Source organism: Asterias amurensis, chromosome 11 (assembly GCF_032118995.1).
Source record: "Asterias amurensis chromosome 11, ASM3211899v1".
Taxonomy (NCBI): Eukaryota; Metazoa; Echinodermata; class Asteroidea; order Forcipulatida; family Asteriidae; genus Asterias; species Asterias amurensis.
The window spans coordinates 4350437-4374152 of NC_092658.1; the positions used below are offsets into that span (position 1 = coordinate 4350437).

Here is a 23716-nt window from a genome sequence, read left to right on the forward strand (position 1 = left end):
TTTGCCTCGAAATTGCGTGATTTTCCTTTTACTGTTTTATGGCCGACCGTGTTAGTCGACGTGGTTGAAGGAAAACCATGCAATTTTGAGGCATGTTTGTGTGGATTATTGTATTCTACTTTTACAACATCTTTCTACCCATATGCATTTTATAAAAAACAGTTACAAACGCTTTTCAAAGACCAACTCGTCCGATCCAAGGCAACGTGTTCCTTTAATGTAATACATTATCGACAGCTGCAGTGCTTATAGCAAGTAGTGTTTGATATTTACCAAAGGTTAACCCCTCTGTTGTGAAAATCAAAACAGCCCTTTTTTGAAATTTAGTGTGGGATTTTCTGATATTTACATTTAAAAATATTTACATGTAACTAAATTGTTACCAATACAATGCAATGGTGTACCTTCTTGAAACTAACAGTTGTGTAATTTTGTTGGTGTTCTATAAAGGTTCAGATGTAAGAAAAAACATTTGACACAAAAGTGCATTGTAATATTAGTAATTACTTTAATCTTTTTGTTTTTTTTGTAACATGAAGAATTCTTTATTATATATTACTTTAAACAAGAGGTTCATCCCATCATACTACTGTGTGTTTTGTTGACAATGTAACATCCATGATCAGTGTTTGCAAAATCAAAATAATATATTTTTTATTCATAAATACGAGTGTAAATAGAAAGTAATCCATTGTACTTGTACAATGTATACTAATTTATTAAATTAAAAACAAACTTGGAATGATTATTGTCAAAATCGTTGTGCTAATAAAAAGAACGACTTTAAAACAGATATTGCTTGAAGGCTTGGTGAATTCTTTCATTTAAAGACAGTGGACACTATTGGTAATTGTCAAAGACTAGCCTTCACAGTCGGTGTATCTCAACATATGCATAAAATAACAAACCTGTGAAAATTTGAGCTCAATCGGTCATCGAAGTTGCGAGATAATAATGAAAGCAAAATAACCCTTGTCACACGAAGTTGTGTGCGTTTAGATGGTTGATTTTGAGACCTCAAGTTCTAAATCTGAGGTCTCGAAATCAAACTCGTGGAAAATTACTTCTTTCTCGAAAACTATGGCACTTCAGATGGAGCCGTTTCTCACAATGTTTTATACCATCAACCTCTCCCCATTACTCGTCACCAAGAAAGGTTTTATGCTAATAATTATTTTGAGTAATTACCAATAGTGTCCACTGCCTTTAATATGTACTTTGTTTTGCTAAGATCAATTGAAAGAAAAGTACCTGAGAGAAAACAAATTAATATCTTATGGGCTATAAGCTTGAGTGAATAACAATGTTTTGAGAGTTTCCTCTAAACCCCTTACAGAAGAACTGTTGCGAACATTTTCAGGCAAAATTTGACAAGTACATGTACACAAGGCTATAGTACACATTTTCAAGCAACATTTTTTAAGTACACAAGGCTATAGCCTTGTACACATGATTTTCAGCCATTTTCAGTCCAGAGTCACAAGCATTGCGCCCAAGTTCAGATTAGGCGAGAGTTGAGTTCAATTCATACCCATCATGACCCAAATTAAAGTCATGAAAAAATGTCTAAATCCGAGACTGCCAGAAATTCTATATACAGGAATAAATGACCATATGATAGTGCCTACATCAACTTTAAAGCAATTATTCCTTTAATTACCTGAATAATTAGTAAATAAAAGAGAATCTAAAGTATGTGTAATATACTACAGACAGATCTTTTCATATGAGTGTAGTGTGTAGTGTAGTTTAGATGATGCATTTATATACAGTTCGATATGCACGTAGACTTGTGGACAAGTCGTTAAATAGCCCCCACGCGCTGAGATAGTGATCTCAGCGCGTGGGGCTGATTTAACGACTTGTCCACAAGTCTAATATGCACGATATCTTGATTTAAAGCATTCTTCACAAATGGCTGACTATGGTCAGACTGTGACAACAGTGTTGGGGTTAATAGAAATACACGATTCAGACTGGCATCTGGAGTACTGCTTTTGTGAGTTGGAATCCCACCTGAGTAATATGCCTGTGGGTGGTTCCTGCAGGACTGGAGGGGGGGGGGAACTTGAGCACAACACACTACAATGTTTCAGTTGATAGATCACTTTGACGTTTGTATTTCCAAGGCTCAAAATTAACACTGGACCTCAAGGCCCTAGGCCAGTGAATTTAGTGTTGCCCAGTAAACTTACAGCAGTCTGCATTTTAAATTTAAAGTTGATAAATACAAATATCTTTCAATTTCTTTTGAGTATTGAAACCCAAACATAATATGAGATAAATCTTCTTTTAGTGTTTGTTCAGAAACACAGCTTAAAGGGCACGTTTGGTAATTACTCAAAACAAATATTAACTTAAAAACTGACTTGGTAACAAGCATTTGAGAGCTGTCGATAGTACAAAACATTGTGGGGAACGACTCCCTCTGAAGTAACGTAGGTTTTGAGAAAGAGGTAATTTCTCACTAAAATATTAAAGATTTTTATTCCTATCTGGAAAGCACACAAATTCGTCCAACAAGGGTGTTTTTTCTTTCATCATTTTCTCGCAACTTTGATGACCAATTGAGCCCAAATTTCCAAAGGCTTGTTATTTTATGCTTATGATGGGATACACCAAGTGAGAACACTGGTCTTTGACAATTACCAATAGTGTGCAGTGCCTTTTTAAATGTGAAATCGTGTACTTAGTGTTCTTCTCAGTTTGATTCCAGTCTTGTAACAACTTCTCTGGTCCAGTAAAAGTTTTGCGCTACCAGCCCTGCAGTCTTGTGTTTTTTTTACCCCAAATTTGAGCACTGTATATTAAGATATTAGAAAATTATTGCAGAACATCTATGTGCCTTTTCTATTTGTTAGCAACACCATCCAACCAGTAAAACCAATATTTTTAAGGGCTCTTACTTTAAATGACAAATCTGTGAACTTCACAAAAAGTGTAAAAATGTACTCTTTACAAAAACAGCGCTACTCCAGAGCTTAAAAACAAACACATTAAAAAGATATGGATAGAAGTTTGTTTATAATGTATATTTATGAGTAATTGCATTGAAATAATAAATTTGAGCACTTTTGACAAAGTGTTGCGACCCACCTGACATTTTTCTTAAACCAAAGTTTTCTGCATTTTCCCTATTAAAATAACACTCTCCTGAATCAGCTTAAACTGGAAAGAAATTCACATTTAAAAATGAAAACTTCAAAACTCGCCATAAAAATAGTTTCAAAATATACTCGATTCTCCATGATTCTAAAATAGCCTTTTATCACATGAAGTAATTGTGGGCCTGTCACGATACTGCAGAAGATATGTTTGAGATGGTCAGTCGGTCTCTAGAGGGCGCCCTTTCATCTTTGATGTCTTCCGCCACATCATGTTCACTTTCAACTCTGTCCTGGATCGCTTCTGCTGTTTGGTCACAGGGCATGTCTGTTAGAGTAGTTGTGGGGTCACCGGGCATGTCTGTTAGGGTAGCTGTGAGGTCACCGGGCATGTCTGTAAGGGTAGTTGTGGGGTCACCGGGCATGTCTGTTAGGGTAGCTGTGAGGTCACCAGTCATGGTTGCTTGGGTAGCTGCGAGGGCACACCTAGGATGCTCCGTTGGTATTTCTGTTTGCATTTCTAGTGCTTTGGCAGCTTGCTGAGCCTCCCAGTATTTTCTGCGTTCAATCTTTGTTTTGAACAAAAATCTGTGACCTGAAAACAAACATAAAAAGCCCAGAAATTCTTCAGTAATAATAACAATAAGGCACAAATTTGTAACAAGTACATGTATAACGCAGTGAGTAAAGCCGATCTCCAGCTCCATGCAGGATATGCAGTTGTTGCACAAGGGTAGTATGTTGTGTTGACGCACATCACCAATCAATACATATCTGACCAAAACCAGCTTAAGAGAAGGATTTTTAATTGAATACAATCTCACCTAACTCATAGGGTGGTCAGGTTGGTGTAGTCAAGGTTGTGGTACCTTTCCTCACCTTCCACCTCTAGGACCGCAGTTTGAATCCCACCGGTGGCACTATGTGGATTGGGTTTTCAATCCCTACTTGACTGCATGGGTTTTCCCTGGAAAAGTTCTTTGGAGTTTCCTCCAACTTGAAATTTCCTTTCTTGTCTTCTCTCCATTGGTTCTTATAGTCATTAAGTTTGCTTTTCTGAGTATCCTCGACCTCACAACCAGAACTAACAAATAAATCCCAAACATAGTACACCTAAATTAATGATTCTTCAAGAATATTTTCAAACTTACTCGGGCAGTCTTCAACAGCTTGTCGTGCTTTATCTTTACAGCAAGCTCTGCACAGCTTGAACACACAACTCAAACCACGAGGGTTGCTACACGTACCACATGGATCAAAATGCCGTCCTGTAAACATGGCAAATTATTACATACATATAGTGTTCAATTTTAAATTCAGAAATAGTCTCATCGATAATTAGTTCTCATACCATGTTTAAAAACATTTAAGGTCATCTGAAAGTGCTTGTTATTTTTCATGTTCCAAATATCCGACACAATTTATAAACATAGCTCAGTCATCAGTGCAACGGTTGACATGATGCTGTGGAGTAATCTGCAGCCAACCTATCAGAAAGCACAAGAATGCAATAATCAACAAATGGGACCTACAGTTTTACATCCCATCAAAAGGACGATGCAATAATGGTTAAGTGTCTTGCTCGGGGACACAAGTGTCAAGACTGTGACTCAAACTCACACTCTACACTGATCAGAAACAGTAAAAGCTTGAGTGCGGTGTACTTAAAGGCAATGGACACTATTGGTAACTACTCAAAATAATTTTAGCATAAAACTCTACTTGGTAACAAGTAATGGGGAGCTGTTGATAGTGTAAAACATTGTGAGAAACGACTCCCTCTGAAGTAACATAGTTTTTGAAAAAGAAGTAATTTTCCACAAATTTGATTTTGAGATGCATATGTTGAGATACACCAAGTGAGAAGACTGGTCTTTGGCAATTACAAATAGTGTCCAGTGTCTTTAATCGCTCGAACACGACATTCCATCTACCCTGTCATACATCTGTGCTTCACCCCTGGTAGTCCATTTCTTTAAAAGTACCATGTCTGCAGAACTCACCTTTCTTTTTATGTACTGTCCCCCATTGCTTTAGTTTCTTCAGAGCGTTCTTGGACATGAAGGGAACCTCACTTTCCTGTTCGTTTCCTTCACTCAGCGGCCGTTTCAGACTCTTCTCCAACATTCTTTGCTTCGTCTCCTCAGGTCTTCAAAGAAAATTGATAAACTAATTTCATTGTCAAGTAATAAACTATTAGGGAACAAAGTTATTGACAAAATATGGAGACGGCCAACATGGGAGCACCAGGACTTGAATCTAGAGATGGCAGGTTCAAATTCCGTTGTAGTAAGTTTTTCTCACCCAATATTAAATGATCTATCAACATTGTCGTGTCTCTAGCTTCCGGGCCAATCTCGGTGGTCTAGTGATAATCTGCTGTAGAATGGCAAAGGTTGTGGGTTTGAACCCCATCCAAGCAAAGTAAATATGCCTGTGAACTTTGTTCACAGGACTCAGGAAAGTGGAAGTGTCGTGGCCGAGCGGTTAAGAGCACCGAATTCAAGCTCTGGTGTATCTGATCAGCAGAGTGTGGGTTCGAATCCCCAGTCGTGACACTGTGTCCTTGAGCAAGACACTTAACCATTGCTTTGTCCTTCGGATGGGACGTAAAGCCGTTGGTCCCCATGTGTTGTGTAACGCATGTAAAAGAACCCAGTGCACTTATCGAAAAGAGAAGGGGTTCGCCCCGGTGTTCCTGGTTGTGGCTGCTTAATGCGCCTTAGCACCTTGTAAACCCTTATAAGGTGCTAAATAATTGGGTCTCAGAATTCATCACTGCAATTACCTATCTTTCTGAAAGTTTGTATATACTCAGCGCCTTGAGTACCTTGTTTGGTAGATACGTGCGCTATATAAGACTTCGATATTATATTATGTATTTGGTGCTTTACACACATCAGTGTAAGGGTATAACCAAATAATAATACTCTACAGGGGTTAGGAGTTCATATGATGCTTACGTTGGTCTGATGTAGGGCTGACAGCGCCAGTGTGGAATCCCTTTACCGTCATCTTGTCCGTCTTGTTTGGCTTCTTCCTCGCAGACAAGTCGTAAGTCTTGACTGACGCTCATGAAGTCATCAAGAGTCTTTGCGTTGGCCATCCTGGCACGAAGGTCATGGTGGACCGTCAGGCTGAGTGGACAAGTTCAAAGTGATATCCATCAATGTATCAATGACATTATAATAGATTTAGAGGTTTACAAAAAAAAGTATATTTGGGGTTGAACATAGAATAAATGACTAGAACCAACGACCTCAGGATTAACCTGCCGTCACTGTCTAGCCCTGTGTTGACAGTCTCCTTGTTTGTCAATACCTTTGTTCAGGGGTGCCAGTCAGAAGCCATAGAACTGATAAGTTTTTATATCATTATGAACCACAGTTGATGAAATTGAATGGTCCGACAGTAGAAGGGTTGACTGTGTACTTTGTATGCATTCACCACATGATATCAAATTACAGGCTAGCATAGTTTTTCTATCATTCAAAACCAAATTGGATGATATTGATGGTCAGACAGTAGGAGGGTTGACTGTGTACTCTGTATGCATTCACCGCATGATATCATATTACAGCAAGGAATGATTTTGTCCAGCATTAATGTATAGCAAACACTTTAGATTGAACTTGTTCTGTGCAAACTGAATGCTACTGTTGAGTGGCAAATGATGTTTTTGTTTTAGTAGCAACTGATACAATTTGTGTAGCAATTTGATCTGCTGTACAAGGGAAATTGTAACTGTACAGGCTGGCATACATGTAGTTTTTCTATCATTCAACGTACTGAATTTAAAGCTGTGTATTTATTGAGAGTGTTAAGAAATACCTGTGGTGCCAAAGTTTGAAGAGGTGCCCCCTGACAAAGGCCATTGGGCATGGATACTGCTGAACAAGCTGTAAATATTCTTCAGCCATCTCCCACGCAGGGGGCTGCACTCCCTCAAAAAGTGCGGGGTTGTAAAGATTTCCCTCTGAGCAAAAAAAAGGCAAAAGTATTGAAATAACTCAAACTTGATGATGTGCAATTGCAAGATATTAAAAGCAGTTTATGTGTATCAAACAGAGAGGATAATGATGTTATTATGATTTATTTATCAATCATCAATGAATAATGAATCAAAAATCAACAATTGATTTGTTTTGTTGTTTACTGAGCATTAACTGATCAATCGATAGTCAATGGATGAGAGTCTTATCTGACAAATAATTCTGAATCTACTACAAAAATATTCGCGACTACCTGCGTGGTAAACCAATTGTGTCGCTCACGACTCTTCACATTAACATAGTTTACTTCCGAAACACAGTCAGACATTAGTGAAACAATCCTTCAATCTGTAGTGACAATTTTGTGATTTGTTTTATTTCTAAATGTGCCCTAGCAGGCGCTCCATACAACAACATTATGCAAATGAGGTCATGGTGCATTTAGCTGGTTTACTGTACTCAATGGTACACACACAATTGCATTGTTTAACCACACACACAGTGTGATGAGCCACACACATGCCCGGTTCAGGTTTTAATTGACTTGTAATGCAGACACACAATTATTGCAGTTCACAAGTTAAAGTTGTTGAGCAAAAAAACAGTTATCGTTAAAGCCATTATACACTTTCGGTAAACAGTATTGTCCAAGTCCCACACTTCGTGTATCACAACTTATATATAAAATAACAATCCTGTGGAAATTTAGGCTCAATCGGACATCGGAGTCGGGAGAAAATAACGGGAAAACCCACTCCTGTTTTCGCCCGTTTCGCCGTGTCATGACATGTGTTTATAACAAATCCGTAATTCTCGTTAACGAGAATTTATATTGTTTTACCGTTTTCTCAAAAAGTAAAGCATTTCATGGACTAATATTTCAAGAGAAGTCTTTCACCATTACCTTCTGTAAACCCTGTAAATTATTTGTAAATCTGTGAACTTTTTTTTTTTTTTCTGTACCGAAAGGGTCCAATGGCTTTAAGGCAAAAACTATTATTCTCCACTTTGGTGATTCCTCTCATACTGGTGACTTATTTCCATCTCACATATCGGTGATACTTCACAAATCCTTTCAGCGTGAATTTCACTATTGCGCAAACAATATGCTCCAACGCATCCTGGCAACTATAATAAATGTGACTAGTGTCGAAGTCGTAACTGTTTGAGGCGCAACTTGTCGAGAAATAAATTTCACTAGTCGGCGAGGCCAAAAAACACTATTTTAAATAAACTTTTGAAAAAAAAACCCAAAACACACACCTGCTGTCATAATTCCGTCCACCCCCGTTTCCTCAATGCAGCGTTCCACATCACTCAGGTACTGGATGTTACCATTTGCAAATACAGGGATGCTTAGATTTTGTCTGTGGGAAAACAAGGGTTGCAAATGTGACTGAAAATTGGTTCATGTTGGTTGAACCATAGACCTTATGCATTGACGTCATCCAGCCGCCATCTTAGAGGAAAAACGGTGACGAAACAATCGAGATGCACAGATTTGTACGCGCGGCGCACAGTATTGGCCAATGAACAGCCTCCTTTTGACCTCTAGGTGAGGGCGCCCTACTGCAATGACGTCTTATGCATAAAGTCTATTGGAAATATTTTGAAAATGATTTCATACATGTAGATCATCAACAATTTACTCTCCATAAAAGTAAGGTTTGTTTTGACAGCAGCGCGCCGCTATGAGCACAATGTTAATTTTGAATGAGAAAAAAATGATCAAACTTGGTGCACAAGAGCAATGGGATAATTCACCTACATTCCCTTAGTGATCCGACCAGAAGAGCTCAGTCCCAAATCAGAGTATTCTAATTCATGGACATTCCACACTAAACTGTTTGACATTTAGAGTGTCTTTGCCTAGTGATCTAGTTGCATTAGTACTCGCACTGTCAGAGAATTGCTTCGAGTTCCGCTCATGACACTTGTGTTCTTGAGCAAGACACTTAATTGATCTGAGATGTAGGCCGTAAGTTGTGTGTGTTGTGTAATGAACAAACAATAACCTAGCACACCCTCTACAAAAAGTACATGTATAAGGAAAGGGATATTCTGAAATGGTCTGGCCGCATTATCTGCGTCTCGTGTATTTGTTTCAAGGTGTTGTATTATGGTTGCTTCAATCACCTCATGTAAATCTTACACAATCTTCATTTGATTTGATAATCCAAAGATAAATGTAAAATGACTTACTTGACCGCCTTAATGACATCCCAGTTAGCCAAGCCAGTCTTTGGACCCTTCATGTCTCTCGTCCTGCCATGTACAGTTAGCATCTGACAGCCTGCTCTCTCTAACATCTTAGCATACTCTATCGTCTTACTGGTCTCTTCAAAGATGCGAATCTTGCAGGTCACGGGGACGGCCAGGCGCTTATGAGCAAGACTAACTGCAGCAAGATTTAAAAATTGTAATCGTAAAAAAAGAGTTTTAATTTTACACAGGACAACAGGCCTGAGGTCAGTGGTTGAAGTGTAGGCCTGTAAACTTATTACGAGACAAGTTTGTTGGTCTTGTGTTTTTTTCAATTGAATAACAGAACCTCACCGTGTAATACAATTATATAATAATACGTCACTAGTCACTGTGTAGTATATTGATCAGAACAAATCAAGTTTGCGTGTGAAAAATATTTTTATATTCTATGAGTAATGCATTATACTGACAGATGAGATCAATTTTCTCTTGCAGATGTCTTAGTGCATTTAAATGCATGTTTTCAGGGCTCAGGAAGGTTTTATTTATCACTTGGATTCTACAGGTCTTGTACTACAGAGACTTCTGGTCAAGTAAACATTTTGATCTTCGAGCCCTCTAGAGTTGAGCCACATCATCATAAGTGCAGGGTCGCCCAAACAGCCTTAAAGGCAGTGGACACTTTTGGTAATTACTCAAAATAATTATTAGCATAAAACCCTACTTGGTAACGAGTAATGGGGAGCTGTTGACAGTATAAAACATTGTGAGAAACAGCTCCCTCTGAATTAACATAGTTTTCGAGAAAGAAGTAACTTTCCTTGAATGTGATTTAGAGACCTCAAAAAAAGATTTTGAGGTCTCGAAATCAAGCATCTGAAAGCACACAACCTCGTATGACAAGGGTGTTTTTTCATTCATTATCTTGCAACTTCGACGACCAATTGAGCTCAAATTTTCACAGGATTGTTATTTTATGCATTGTTGAGATACACCATGTGAGAAGACTGGTCTTTGACAATTACCAATAGCGTCCAGTGTCTTTGAGGCTATAAGACATGATTATGATGATCGAACCTAAATGATAAATCTCTTTCCATCGAAAAGAAAGTTAACAATGAGAGTCTATTCTTACCAATGTTGAAGATTGCGTCCCAATCTTCTTGCAAGAAGGCTCCATATCGACCTACAATGAAGAATATAACAATCAAGTCTTATTAAAGACACAACCATGCCAGACCAAGCTGTGCAAACCCCTTTCCTTTTTTTAAAGGGACATGTTGCCTTGGATCAGGCGAGTTGGTCTATGAAAAGCGTTTGAATTGGTTTGTTATAAAATATGACATATGGTTAGAAAGATATTTAAATATGTTATATAATTAACCACACTAAAATGGCTCGAAATTGTAGAGTTTTCATCATACAGTGTGAACTAACACGGCACGTCAATTAGTTGTCGACTCCACAAAAAGGCCAACCGTGTTAGTTTGCCTGCTTTTCACATTTGTGGGCCTCGGTTCAAATCCAGACTCAGACCGGAGCCTTGAATAGGGATTGGGTCTTCAGTCCCTACCTTGCATGGGCTTTTTCCGAGTTTGGGTTTTCCTCCCACATCTTAATCCATCCTGTTATTGGCACTAAATCAATATTTGTGCGGTTGGATAAAAACAAAAATAATAATTACGTCACCTTTCTTGGCGTTCGCCTGAGGGCATCCCAGGTTCAGATCCACGGCATCACAGTGATCTTGAGCCAACAAAGCAGCACGCAGAAAATCATCAGGATCGTTAGCACTGAACTGAAAACAATTATATATATTCACAAGTTTAGAAACATATTTATAACAGGGATGATATTGTATGAAAGTCAAAGTCATTTGGAGTTGAACAAAGCAGGATTTGAACCAACGACCTAAAGATTATGGAATGTCTGTACATCATTTCAAATGTAGATATCTAAAAGACTTGCCATAACAAGGGCCAAGTTTGTTCATCTCTGTGATGCCAAGTTTACCTCTTTTAAGAAAATCTGAAGGTGTAGTAGAGAGTAAGCTTGGGCGATATCGATTTATTTTATTCACGATATATCGCCGACAATATATCGCGATATTCGATAAAATCGCGATTAATGAAATTTGACATCATCAGTCTTAAATCTCCAAGTGAAAGTTGTAGAAGAGACGGTCCTAGTATAAGAGAGGTGTTCTAATGACCTATTCTTCTGGTTTTACTCCAAATCTATGAGGTATCAGCTAGCAAATACATCGCGATATTTAATTGATATATCGATATATCGCGATTATCGCGATATATCGCGATATATCGCGATATATCGCGATATATCGCGATATATTGATATTTCGTTTAAAACCAAATCCATCCGATATCGAAATCGTGTCCAAATTAATATCGCGATATCGCCCAAGCTTAGTAGAGAGATCAGTGAAACATCTTGACACATCACAAGCTTGATGTGATGAAACTTGTTTGAATAAATCTTCCCAGTGCAAGAGTCCGTTGCAAAATTGAAAATGGCCTTGCCCTTTCAAAGCTGAAAACATCTGGTCCAGAATAGCAGAGTAAAGTTGTCGAATCCCACCCTACAATAGTAGTACGTATTGTGCCTCTGGACTTCTTTCAGAAAGCACAGAGTGCTTGAAATCACACATTGTGTTTGGATAACAAGAACCAAAAAAAATATTCTTTTTCCCTGATGCAGTTTATCTTTTTGAAAAGAGTAGAAATAACAATTCATAATGTATGATGAAAGTTGATCCCAATCAATTTTTTTCAAGATGGATTGAGAATAATCTCAATGAATATTTAATTGACCTATTTAGTGGACACTATTGGTAATTACTCAAAATAAGTATTAGCACAAAACCTTACTTGGTATCAAGTAATGGGGAGCTGTGAATTATTTGATAGTAAAAATCATAGTAAGAAACAGCTCCCTCTGAAGTAACATACATTGTAGTTTTCTGGAAAGAACTAATTTTATAATTAGATTTCGAGTTTTCGAAATCAAGCATCTGAAAGCACACAACTTCGTGTGACAAGGGTGTTTTTCTTTCATTATTATCTCGCAACTTCGACAACCACTTGAGCTCAAATTTTCACGGGTTCGTTATTTTTATGCATATTGTTGAGATACACCAAGAGAGAAGACTGGTCTTTGACAATTACCAATAGTGGCCAGTTTCTTTAAAAAGCAACCAAAATATTAGACAAAACTCATATGACTTTGTGATAAATTGCTACCTGCACAATGAGTGGTTTATCCTCTGAACACGATGCCAAAGCCTCACTACGATAGTGAGGATCCCGTGAGAACACCGCTGCGTGAAACATTGGCGTGTAGCAAAGCTGAGCCCCATGGCGTCGACTTAGAAGTCTCCATGCCAATTCGCTCTGATCAACCATGGGCGCCACCAAGAGGCGAGGTTTGCCCAGGGTCTTCTCCCAGAAATCGTATCCTTCACGCTTTGGAGATGATGGCATCTTTGGATTCACTTTCTGTGGTTACCTGTTATTGAAATTTGAAGAAAAAAAATGATACTCCTGGAGATTTACTTTGGACCAAAAACACAACACAGGTACATGTACCACGTGTATCTGGAGAGAGAACACGGGGCCACTCCCTAAAGCTAAGCAAGACTTATGCACACCTGGATGTGAGGAAATTCTTTTTCTCCAACAGAGTGGTACTGGTAGACTCATGGAACGAGCTACCAGCTCCATCTGTAAACTCCTTCAAAAACAGACTTGACAACTACGGGAAAAATCTACCATCCCTATTTGACACTGATCAGCAAATGACATGAACAGAATCATTGCAATGCAAGTGATTAAACCTTATAGATGTTTTTACGGAAAGATGCACATATGACAAACTAGACCCAGTAACTGGGGCGCTGTATTCCTTTTTCAAAATTTTGACATTTCCTTAAAATTTCAAAAAAAAGAATACAGCGCCCCAGTTACTGGGTCTATTGACAACCCCTCGATTGATGAACAGGCAGTGCCCTACAAGCATCGATGGATTAAACTAAAGTAAGTTAGTAAGTAAGCAACATATACATCCACAGCAAACTGCCCCATAAACCATATGCCTTCCCACATGATCTGATGATTGTCAGCAGCAAAGAAAGAGTGGATTCAAATTGAACTTCAATACCCAGTCGAGTCATGACACTTGCCCCCCTTTTCTTTTTTTTTAAGTAAACAATGCATCTCAGGCACTAAACAAAAAAATCCATATGGTGCCACCACTTTTTCATTTGATATGAAATAATACAGTATCTAATTTATCTCAATAAGATCAGTTTTATTTTTAGTTTTTCTTTGTAAAGATTTGTGAAAAGGGTTAACATAAAATAAAAAAGGTGGTGGCGCAATACCATGAATACAGAAAGTTATCCTGAAAACTGAATGATAAAGTCAAAAGTGTATGTAAAAGTTCCGTTGATCTGCAAAATCAGTATACAAAAAACTTAGAAACATCAATGGAAACAACTTATTTACTCACCTTCTACTACTTGTAAGTACAAATTAATAACAACCCGACCAAAAAAAGTAATGTTTAATTTTCACAATCACTGAATTGCTTTCACGTTTTTTGTGCTCACTTATAGAATGTCGTGTCACCTGTTCGTTTTAACGCTGAAACTAAAGGGTCCCGGTACCCCCAGAACCAGACTGTCTGGAAGAACCTTACATCACATGGTGGCGCCCTTTTCTTTTTATGTGGACATTATTTAATTTTGTGAAAAATTAATAAGCTTATAGAAAATTAATGTTTCAGCTTATGCTAGGTTTATTCGGTTTCAATGAGCGAGTGACAGGCCTTTCGAATCAAATCAAATCCGCAAAACAAGGAGAAAAATTCAGATGTTTGACAGCAACATCAAAATAAGGGTGGCACTTTTGGAGCTTTGTGTAAAAGAAAATGGTTCCTTTGCCGCAATGGTATTTTTTTAAGAGCGTGTTCGTGTTGGGCCTTTGTTAGTGTTAGTGGTGGTAGATGAGGCTAAAAAAGGCTTTAAAAAGCGCCTCAAGGCTAGGCCTACAGATCGAACAATAAAATTGTTTTGTGCATGCACAACATAACTAGAAAGTGGGCTAGTGGCGGCAATGTTTACCAGACATTTTTCCATTTTTATTTGGGGGGGGGGGGATGGGGGTTGGGGTGGGGGTAGGAAAGGGGTGGGCGATACTTTTCTTTTTTTAACACAATCTATAGATAATAATAACAACGAATAAATAATATAAATTACTGCCAAATAAACCGTTGCTGGCTGTTTATTTGTCGAAAAGGCAAAGCCAACTGAGTTCGACGTTGTATTAGTTTTTCACATGGTGTTTTTTTGATAAAGCTGGCAGAATTTTGCCTGTCAGTGCCAAAGCCAACTGAGTTCGACGTCGTAATAGTTTTTCACATGGTGTTTTTTTGATAAAGCTGGCAGAATTTTGCAATGCCAAGGTGATGCAAAAGCCAAACATGACATTGCTTATGACATTATAGGCAAACAACTTCTTAAAAAGAACGAGGTCAACTTGTTCGTGTCGCTTAAATTTTTTTAAAGATTTATTTTTCAAAAGATTTTTTTTTCTTCAGAAGATTTTGTTGTTGTAGAAAGGCAGACTAGAAATCAGTCATCCGTTCGATCTAGGCCCCCTGTCGGATGGACTCACTCTTCCAGGGTTGTAAGCACTTTTTTTATTGAAACGAAATGACCCACTCTGACCCTCTAAGCCATAGACTTGCCAGGGTAGCTGATATTTCGCCTGATTTACCCAGCTATGAGCTGAGCAAAGGACTTATCGCAACCGTACATTGACACCTCAGGGGCTCTGCAAGGTAACATTGTAGAACTTTTAGTGTCAGATCATCGAAACAGGCGTACCATGTATTTTGTTGCTTTCCTCGGCATCCTGGTCACCGTGTCGGCCGCGCGACTCCCGCCGATATCCGGCGCGCCGACCCGGCCCGATGAGGCCGGCCCGATCCACCTCAATGAGGCCGGTCCTATGGATCCTGAACGCTGTTGCGCTCCAGCACAGTATACCACACATTTAAGTAAGTTTAGTTTTGTCATGGATATGAATGTTGTACCTGGCTCCTCTACGGTTCGTCACTTTAAAAAAATAAGCATAAGGAACAACTTTTGTTTTGTGTAACCAAACCATTCTCAAACTACTCTCAAAAAATGAACTCACAATGCTCCAAATGTTATTATAAACTATACAAAGGTGACGTTAAAAATGTTTCATTGCAGACCAAATATTATTGCATACTGAATAAAACAAGCGAATTACTGTTGATTTTTAGTTTGTGTTAACTCTTCATTTGAGGATGAAATAATAGCGTATACCAAGTGTCAGTTTGCCTTTAGAATAATGGTATTATGTGTGATCATTCGCGGAGGGTGCTATGGTAATCTCACTCTGCACATAGGGCATTACCAAAGGCAGTGGACACTATTGGTAATTACTCAAAATAATTTTTAGCATAAAAACTTACTTGGTAACAAGCAATGGGGTATAAAATATTGTAAGAAACGGCTCCCTCTGAAGTAACGTAGTTTTCGAGAAAGAAGTAATTTTCCAAGAATTTGATTTCGAGACCTCAGATTTATAATTTTGAAGTCTCGAAATCAAGCATCTGAAAGCACACAACTGTGTATTACAAGCGTGTTTTTTTCTTTCAAATTATTATCTCACAACTTCAACAACCATGAGCTCAAATTTTCACAGGTTTGTTATTTTATGCATGTTGAGATACACCAAGTGAGAATACTGGTCTTTGACAATAACCAATAGTATCCAGTGCCTAAAAGTCAACGCAGCTTTGGGGAACCGTTCTATTGCTTCAATCCTATTGTGACGATGTAGGGGTATTAAAATAAAAATTACATGTGAACATTTTTCATCTCAAAGAGAAAACTCCGATTCAAATACTGATTTTATGTCCACGTAGAATCTTAAAGGCGTCACTGTGATATCTTTTCCATTAAACGTACAGTACGAGGAGTGAAATGTTTCTCAAAAAGCATTAAAGACAGTGGACACTATTGGTAATTGTCTAAGACCAGTCTTCACAGTTGGTGTTTCTCAACATATGCATAACATAATAAACCTGTGAAAATTTGAGCTCAATTGGTCGTCGAAGTTGCGAGATATTAATGAAAGAAAAAACACCCTTGTCGTACCAGTGTCACACGAAGTTGTGTGCTTTCAGATGCTTGATTTCGAGACCTAAATCTGAGGTCTCGAAATCAAATTCGTGCAAAATTACTTCTTTCTCAAAAACTACGTCACTTCAGAGGGAGCCGTTTCTCACAATGTTTTATACTACCAACCTCTCCCATTACTCATTTCCAAGTAAGGTTTTATGCTAATAATTATTTTGAGTAATTACCAATAGGGTGTCCACTGCCTTTAAACTATCACAGAAGCCTTCTAACCACGTACACTTGCCATTAGTTTTCAAAGTCATTACCAAATGTACATCCTTTTAAAGTACTTATAGTCATAACATTAACACTCTTATAATACTTGTTTTCAGACCAAAGGGGGGTTTGCGGGTAACACTATGTGAATTATCTCTGTGAGTAGTGTTAGTTCTGAAAAGAACCGGTGGTTATAACGACTGTGTTTCGATCAGTTTGCTCTGATGATCGTTTTCAGAAGAACTTATTCTCCTGGAGACGTGTTACATGGTGTTATGGCAAACCTCTCTTAGTTAAATTTCCACCATGCAAAGTTTCAAAATCTTGAAACTGAATGACACAATAATAAGGCTCGCTTGTTCGTGTTTGTGCTCATCAGGTGCCAATATTGCTGGGGTGTTGGACACGGGCAAGCTATCTACTATATTCACCAAAGGTCGCGTGGCTTACGACTCTATCAACGAGCTAATTGGCCGCGAGATCATAGTAGAGAATTTATCCAATGGCACGGAGAAAGTAATCATGGATTACAATAAGGTATTCTGATGTTTCTTGTCTTGAAATTATAATCATTAATTTTTTTTGTAACCATGTCCTTTATACACGTCTATAAGTATAACTACTTAACTGCGTTTTTCCCTTTAAAATTTATCCACTCAGCTGAAAGGGTATTATATTACCACAAAGCAGGGTGTTGTGAAATGCCAGAAGTTCGCCTTAGAAGGAAAATTCCCTCAAAGCTGCGTTCCAGGTAAATATTGTTCACATACTTAATGACACATACTGTCTTTTTTCCCCTTCTTTTTCTTGAATTATAAATACAGAGTACTTGCTAGGTTTTGTTGTCACAATATTTCGCATCGCTTTGGCTAGGACCTGCATTTATCAGTTTCACATTGATGAAACGGTGTCAACCTCAGTATTATAAGAATACATAAGAAGATACATATATATTTTTAATACATAAAAATAAGAAAATCACTTGGATGTCTTCAACACAAACCAACACAGATCAAAAATCTAAATCAAAGATGGCACCCAAAATAAAAATCACTGTCTACGAATTAAATGAGTCTTCTTAAATGTCTTTAAAGATTCAAATGAGCTTGCTTTTCTGCAACTATCGGGCTATCAAAAATTTTACTTGGTGTAACCCAAGCTATGTAAACATGAAAAACTTTGCCCTCATATTGGTCATCGATGTTGCAATAAAAACACAACTGTTGAAAATGTGCGTCCCTTAACAACAATCATGCCGAGTTTTATAAGATATCTTTGTTATGTTCATTCGGTTCAGATGATGCTGTATTTATCGGTCAAGCTTCTCTAGGTGACAGAGCTCTCGTCGCAGACCAGTGGTATATTACCAAGACGGAGGACAGCCATACAACTCATCAGATTGTCTCCGTTAAAACAGACGGATGTGTGGATCTTAGCTCAAACATGCGAATAGTCGATTCCAACACTGGTAACCATTAACAATACACAATAATAATCGAATTACACATTATAATAAGCGAATAAATACATCAAACATAATGTTCCTAAATCCGAGGTTTCTAAAATCTGACTTTATCAACGAAGGGATTGCAAATAAAATTCAACACATAAGGGAGGCGGGGGGGGGGGGGTACAGAAAAAAACATTATTTAAACTTTTGAAGTTAGGATAACATTGTTCTATGTTTGTTTTAACACTTGATAATTCGCCTATAATTCGCAGCTATTATAGCCCCCACCCAACCATATTATTGCGTACGTTATCCTCGGATCACATCAGAAAGCTTGGTCACTGTGGTTACCGTTACGGCAGATAAAAATAAATAAAGATAACTAGCTTCATTTATTTTTCATTTTGTTTTTAAGGAATGGAACTTCAATCTGATGTTGTATATTGGTACGACTTCAAATTAGGCATCGATGATCCAGGCCGTTGGTTCAAGCTCCCCGCAGAGTGCGAGGTCAGTTTTGCAGTATTTCACTCAAGTTAAAAAAACAAAATTAATGTCAATCAACAGAGTTTTAACTTTTAACCCTTAAATTGATGGTTAGTTACCTTCGTATAAGGTTATAATAACTATACCTTGGTTGTTGCCTACCGTTTTTAAAGGGAAGGTACATCACGTTTGGTAATTACTCAAAACAAATGTTAACTTAAAAACTAACTTGGTAACGAGCATTGGAGAGCTCTTGGTAGTATAAAACATTGTGGGAAACGACTCCCTCTGAAGTATCGAGCTTTTGAAAAAGAGGTAATTTCTCACTAAAATAATAAAAGACTTCTAGCTAGAAGTCTTTTATTCCTATCTGAAAGCACATAAGGGTGTTTTTTCTTTCATCATTTTCTCGCAACTTCGATGACCGATTGAGCCCAAATTTTCACAGGCTTGTTATTTTATGCATATGATGGGATACACCAATTGAGAAGACTGGTCTTGACAATATCAAACGTGTACATTCGATCCCTTGAAGTCAATCCCAATGCGTCTATTCTGCATCAACATACCTGTCAATTTAATGTGTGCGATGATTCCAACGACCAAAGCTCACGTTTGTGTGCTCTTTCAATTTCACTTTACAATTAAATTGATTATAGATAAATAAATAGATAGTGTTCCAGAGCGCAAAGAGCTCAAGTTTTGATGGCTGAGTTGCCAGAGAGTGGGTTCGAATCCCGGTTGTGACACTTGTGTCCTTGGTCAAGACACTTACTTCACTTGCTTTTCATCCCACTATATTGCAGGGTTTGTAAAGGGTAAAGATTTTTCCTGTGAATGATTAGCAAACTGTGTGACAATGCAGTAACCGGTGTCAGATGCAATTGTGTACGCCATGCAATACTGTCTGCTCTGGACACTTTTGCATATGCAATCGTGTCCGGGGCTATGCAAAAACCTTCCGGCGGACAAGTACATGACTCTACATGGTACGCTCGCGTAAGCGAGCGTGCATGCACCATAGATATATAATTAAAATTATTCTTTATCTATGGCATGCACTGAACCTACGTATTGCAGCATGAATATTCACTTAACCGTAATTACTTCCTATAAAGTTGGGAAGGTAATGCATTCTGATCACATGATCACAGTGGACGATACCCATGCATACATCCTTACGGACTGCGAAGAGGGTAAACCAGCTTCGAGATAGGTGGCAACATGCCCCTGGTTACAGTTGATTTGGGTCGACAGCCCAAGCCTATTAAAGTGCGTTTATAACGATAACTTCGAGGGACAGAAACACGTTTATAGACTATATAAAACAAGCCCTACTGATTCCAAATAAAATGTTACTTTACCTTAATCGGTGTTTTTGCACTGGAAAAAGAAACGACAAACCAAGCACGTATAGACCTCACATTGAAGTGTCAGTCACGCATTGTGATGTTAGGCGAAATTCGGATTTTCGCTACGTTGATTTGGTACAATTTGAAAATGTTTGACCGGTGGATGTTGTTTTTTATTTCAGGGTATCAAGGTGACTAAATTACCGGCTCAGCTTCGTCATAGCCTGGGGTACGATGAGAAGCTGAAACTCTTTTATTAGATCCTCCACATGCATCCATATGCTGATAATACTTCTCACTTGAGTTTTCCTAGACGAACTGCTTGTCACTATTTTGTAGTTAGTCAAAATACTTTAAGCATAAAAACCAGCAATAGAGAGCTGTTGATAGTAAACAAATATTGACTGCTTCGAGTGCTATGGTTAAAACTATGACTCCCGAGGTGATCCCCGGAGCGTTCTATTTTCCCGAGGCGAAGCCGAGGGAAAATAGAACGCTCCGGGGATCATGCACCGAGGGAGTCATAGTTTTAACCATTGCACGAGTAAAAGCATTATATATATATTTGTTTTATAACACCCCAAAAATACTGTACTATTAAGTTACAGGCCTGAATGCTACAACCCACGGACGACGCGAATACAGATTGCAAAAACTTTTACTGTGCTGCATGTAGTGTCATTTAATCCGAAATGGTTACAGACTATTAATGTATCATCCTCGCACACGCCACGGACGTCTGGGTACTGCACGCCGTGTGATCGTCTTCGGACTAGCGCACGGCAAACCGATGCACTACCACACGGCCGTCGTCTAGTAAAACTATGACATATCATGTGACGCGCTCTAAACCAATGAAAAGGCAGAATATTGGTAAGGGGTGTTATAAAAACGTGTTTCGTAAGAAACAGCTCCCTCTGAACTATCGTAGTTTATGTTTTCTCACTCAAATAATTTGAGACTTTAGGCCTGAAGCCTTGAAGTATGACCATCTGAAAGCAGACAATTTTGTGCAACAATTGTGTTTTTTCTTTCATTTCTCTCTTGCAACTTCGATGACCAATTGAGTCCAAATGACCACATCACAATGGGAACAGACTATAATTGCTTTTATCCTAGGTTTGGTTTACAATTAATAACAATTAATCACCTTTTGATGTTATCTTTCTTTGCACTGGGCTTGGATGCTAACTTCTGTTACTAGTAATTGAATACTGTAGTGAATATGAGGCCTATCAAATTTTACCAAACTTGTTTTGCAAAAATCGGAAAATAGATTTTATTTAAAGCCATTATACACTTTCGGTACAGAAAAACAAAATTAATAGACTTACAAATAATTTACAGGGTTTACAGAAGGTAATGGTGAAAGACTTCTCTTGAAATATTATTCCATGAAATGCTTTACTTTTTGAGAAAACATTAAAACAATATCAATTCTCGATAGCGAGAATTACGGATTTATTTTAAACACATGTCATGACACGCGCGGAAACAAGTGTGGGTTTCCTCGTTATTTTCTCCCGACTCCGATGACCGATCGAGCCTAAATTTTCACAGGTTTGTTATTTTATATATAAGTTGTAATACACGAAGTGTGGGACTTGGACAATACTGTTTACCGAAAGTGTACAAAGGCTTTAATTAATAAACTTTTGGTTGAGTAAAATTGGCAGCCATTTGTGTTTCCCAAGACCCACACAGGATTAAAGTGGACAATTTAAACTGCTAAAGTCGTGTTGAATCACGACTTGAAAGGTACAACAAAGGCCAATTCTGCAGCGGTAACGAAAACGATAACGATCACGACGCAAAGAGAACGCAGTCTATGGTTGAAATGCTCCACGCAGAATACGCCCATGCTCACTCAACCAATCGAGGGCGAGCATTGTTAACCTTATCGTTTTCGATCTCGATATCGAGACCTGTGTGCCGGGCCTTAAAGATGCTATGTCAAATTTTTGGCAGATTTGACCAAAACATTTGATTTAAAATTCAATAGGTATTTTGATGGGGGTCGAGAAAGTTACAAGCTTTCATTTGAGCCATTGCTCGAAAAAGTCCGCCAATTATTAGTAGCAGTGAAATAAAGTGCTCAAAATTAGTTTTTTTTTTCGGGATCCCGACAATATATCACGTGACAAATGCTCATGTGTTTAATATTAAACGTTCTAAATTTGTGTCATGGTTCCTGACCATTAAAAGTAAAAGTTAAACTTTTTTTCTTTAGAGCGGGTGATACTCTTTGAAATACCATTCACTCAAAAAATCAATTTTTTTAATGTTTGGGGCCAAAAATCTGACATAGCATCTTTAAGCCCCACAATTGTGCATACAACCAAAGCATTAAAAAATAAGCTGCATATTTTGACTTAATAAAAATAAATAAATACATACGAAATAAATAAAATGATGTTGAGTTTGCAGTTTTATTTTCTGTCGTGTGTGTAGTATCAGTAGTAATTGTAGGTAAAAGACATAATTTATATATAGCCCCTTACATTTTTTTTTTAAGAGAGATCATAATGGGAAATATTTGGGTAAATTATGCCTTTGTTTGTACAGGCATGTAACTAGGCATCCGGTCAAAAGAGATGTCATGCAAACTATATGTTCGGCGATATAGACATTTTCACCCCCTGCCATTTTAAAAGAAATTACTAGGTATTATTACATGGTATAATTAAATGGCTGTTATGGATGCATGGGCATCAATCGGGGGGGGGGGGGGGGGCGACACAGGGGATGGTACCACCAACCTTTGGAGGTTGGGGGACACAATACCAAAATGTCCCCCATTCCATGTTTTTGACCGGCTCAACTATGCACTGTGCCCCACCATGGGTTTAAATCCTGGGGGAAACGGATGACGACACTTTCTGAAGGGTGGGGACACTTAATGCCCCCTCAAAATCGTCCTAATATTGCACCACAGAGCATCTAACACGCACAATTTTTCCCGCCCCTGCAGCGGGTCCGGACCCCACGCCGTAAAGCTTAACACGCCAATGCTCTATCATTCACTGATTAGCACCTCCCTCATTAAAAAAGAGTAAGAGGGACCCGTGTCCCAACCCCCTTTTGAAGGTTGGGGACACAGTCCCCTCATATATTTGACCATCTCTATCAGCATGACACTCAAATATTGCACTGTGTAAGACCCCCGACCCTACACCGAAAATGTTTTGACTTACGATGTCCCCCCACTTTTTAAGACGGATTCACACGCATGTATGGATGACACGCATGTGCAGCCCGAAGAGTAGGTGGCCATGTGCCCCTGGCCCTGGTGATAGTTGAGTTTCCCATCCCATTTAATTGCATAGTCCTGGCCTTAAAATGGTCGTCTTTAGCCTTGTATTGTAAGGTGCTTTATCATTAAAATATATATATATATATATTATATATATTTGCCTCTGAAGAAGGTCCGGTTTGGATCGAAAGCTAAGGCCATCTACCCTATTCATTATATATATTACATTAATAGGATTTTGTAGAATCCACCCAGGTTACGCATTACGTTCAGGTAAAACTGAATTTACACAAGATGAAAAGCTGTCTTCTGAGCTTTACATAGCCTTGCTCAAGGCAGTCGAATTATTCACTCCGAAAAAAGACCGCCGCTGTATAAAAACCCACCCGTATTCACTGTGCGTAAAACCCACCCGTATTCACTG

The 23716-nt window shown here is 38.3% G+C and overlaps 2 protein-coding genes across 2 annotated transcripts; one reads left to right on the forward strand and one right to left on the reverse strand.

Moving 5' to 3' along the window:
* Window positions 1-11: 11 nt before the first annotated feature.
* LOC139943866 (tRNA-dihydrouridine(16/17) synthase [NAD(P)(+)]-like) lies at window positions 12-13947 on the reverse strand. Its single transcript, XM_071940730.1, has 11 exons — window positions 13829-13947; window positions 12562-12826; window positions 10991-11099; window positions 10437-10487; window positions 9299-9494; window positions 8360-8463; window positions 6936-7080; window positions 6068-6241; window positions 5108-5253; window positions 4256-4372; window positions 12-3699 (listed from the first exon to the last, which is right to left on the reverse strand). Exons 2-11 carry the CDS (start codon window positions 12799-12801, stop codon window positions 3293-3295), a joined length of 1689 nt encoding a protein of 562 aa, XP_071796831.1. The 5' UTR covers window positions 12802-12826; window positions 13829-13947; the 3' UTR covers window positions 12-3292.
* Window positions 13948-15086: 1139 nt separating this feature from the next.
* Window positions 15087-22430, forward strand: LOC139944178 (uncharacterized). Its single transcript, XM_071941143.1, has 6 exons — window positions 15087-15379; window positions 17131-17288; window positions 17412-17502; window positions 18049-18219; window positions 18617-18711; window positions 20222-22430. Exons 1-6 carry the CDS (start codon window positions 15208-15210, stop codon window positions 20297-20299), a joined length of 765 nt encoding a protein of 254 aa, XP_071797244.1. The 5' UTR covers window positions 15087-15207; the 3' UTR covers window positions 20300-22430.
* The last annotated feature ends 1286 nt before the right edge of the window (window positions 22431-23716 follow it).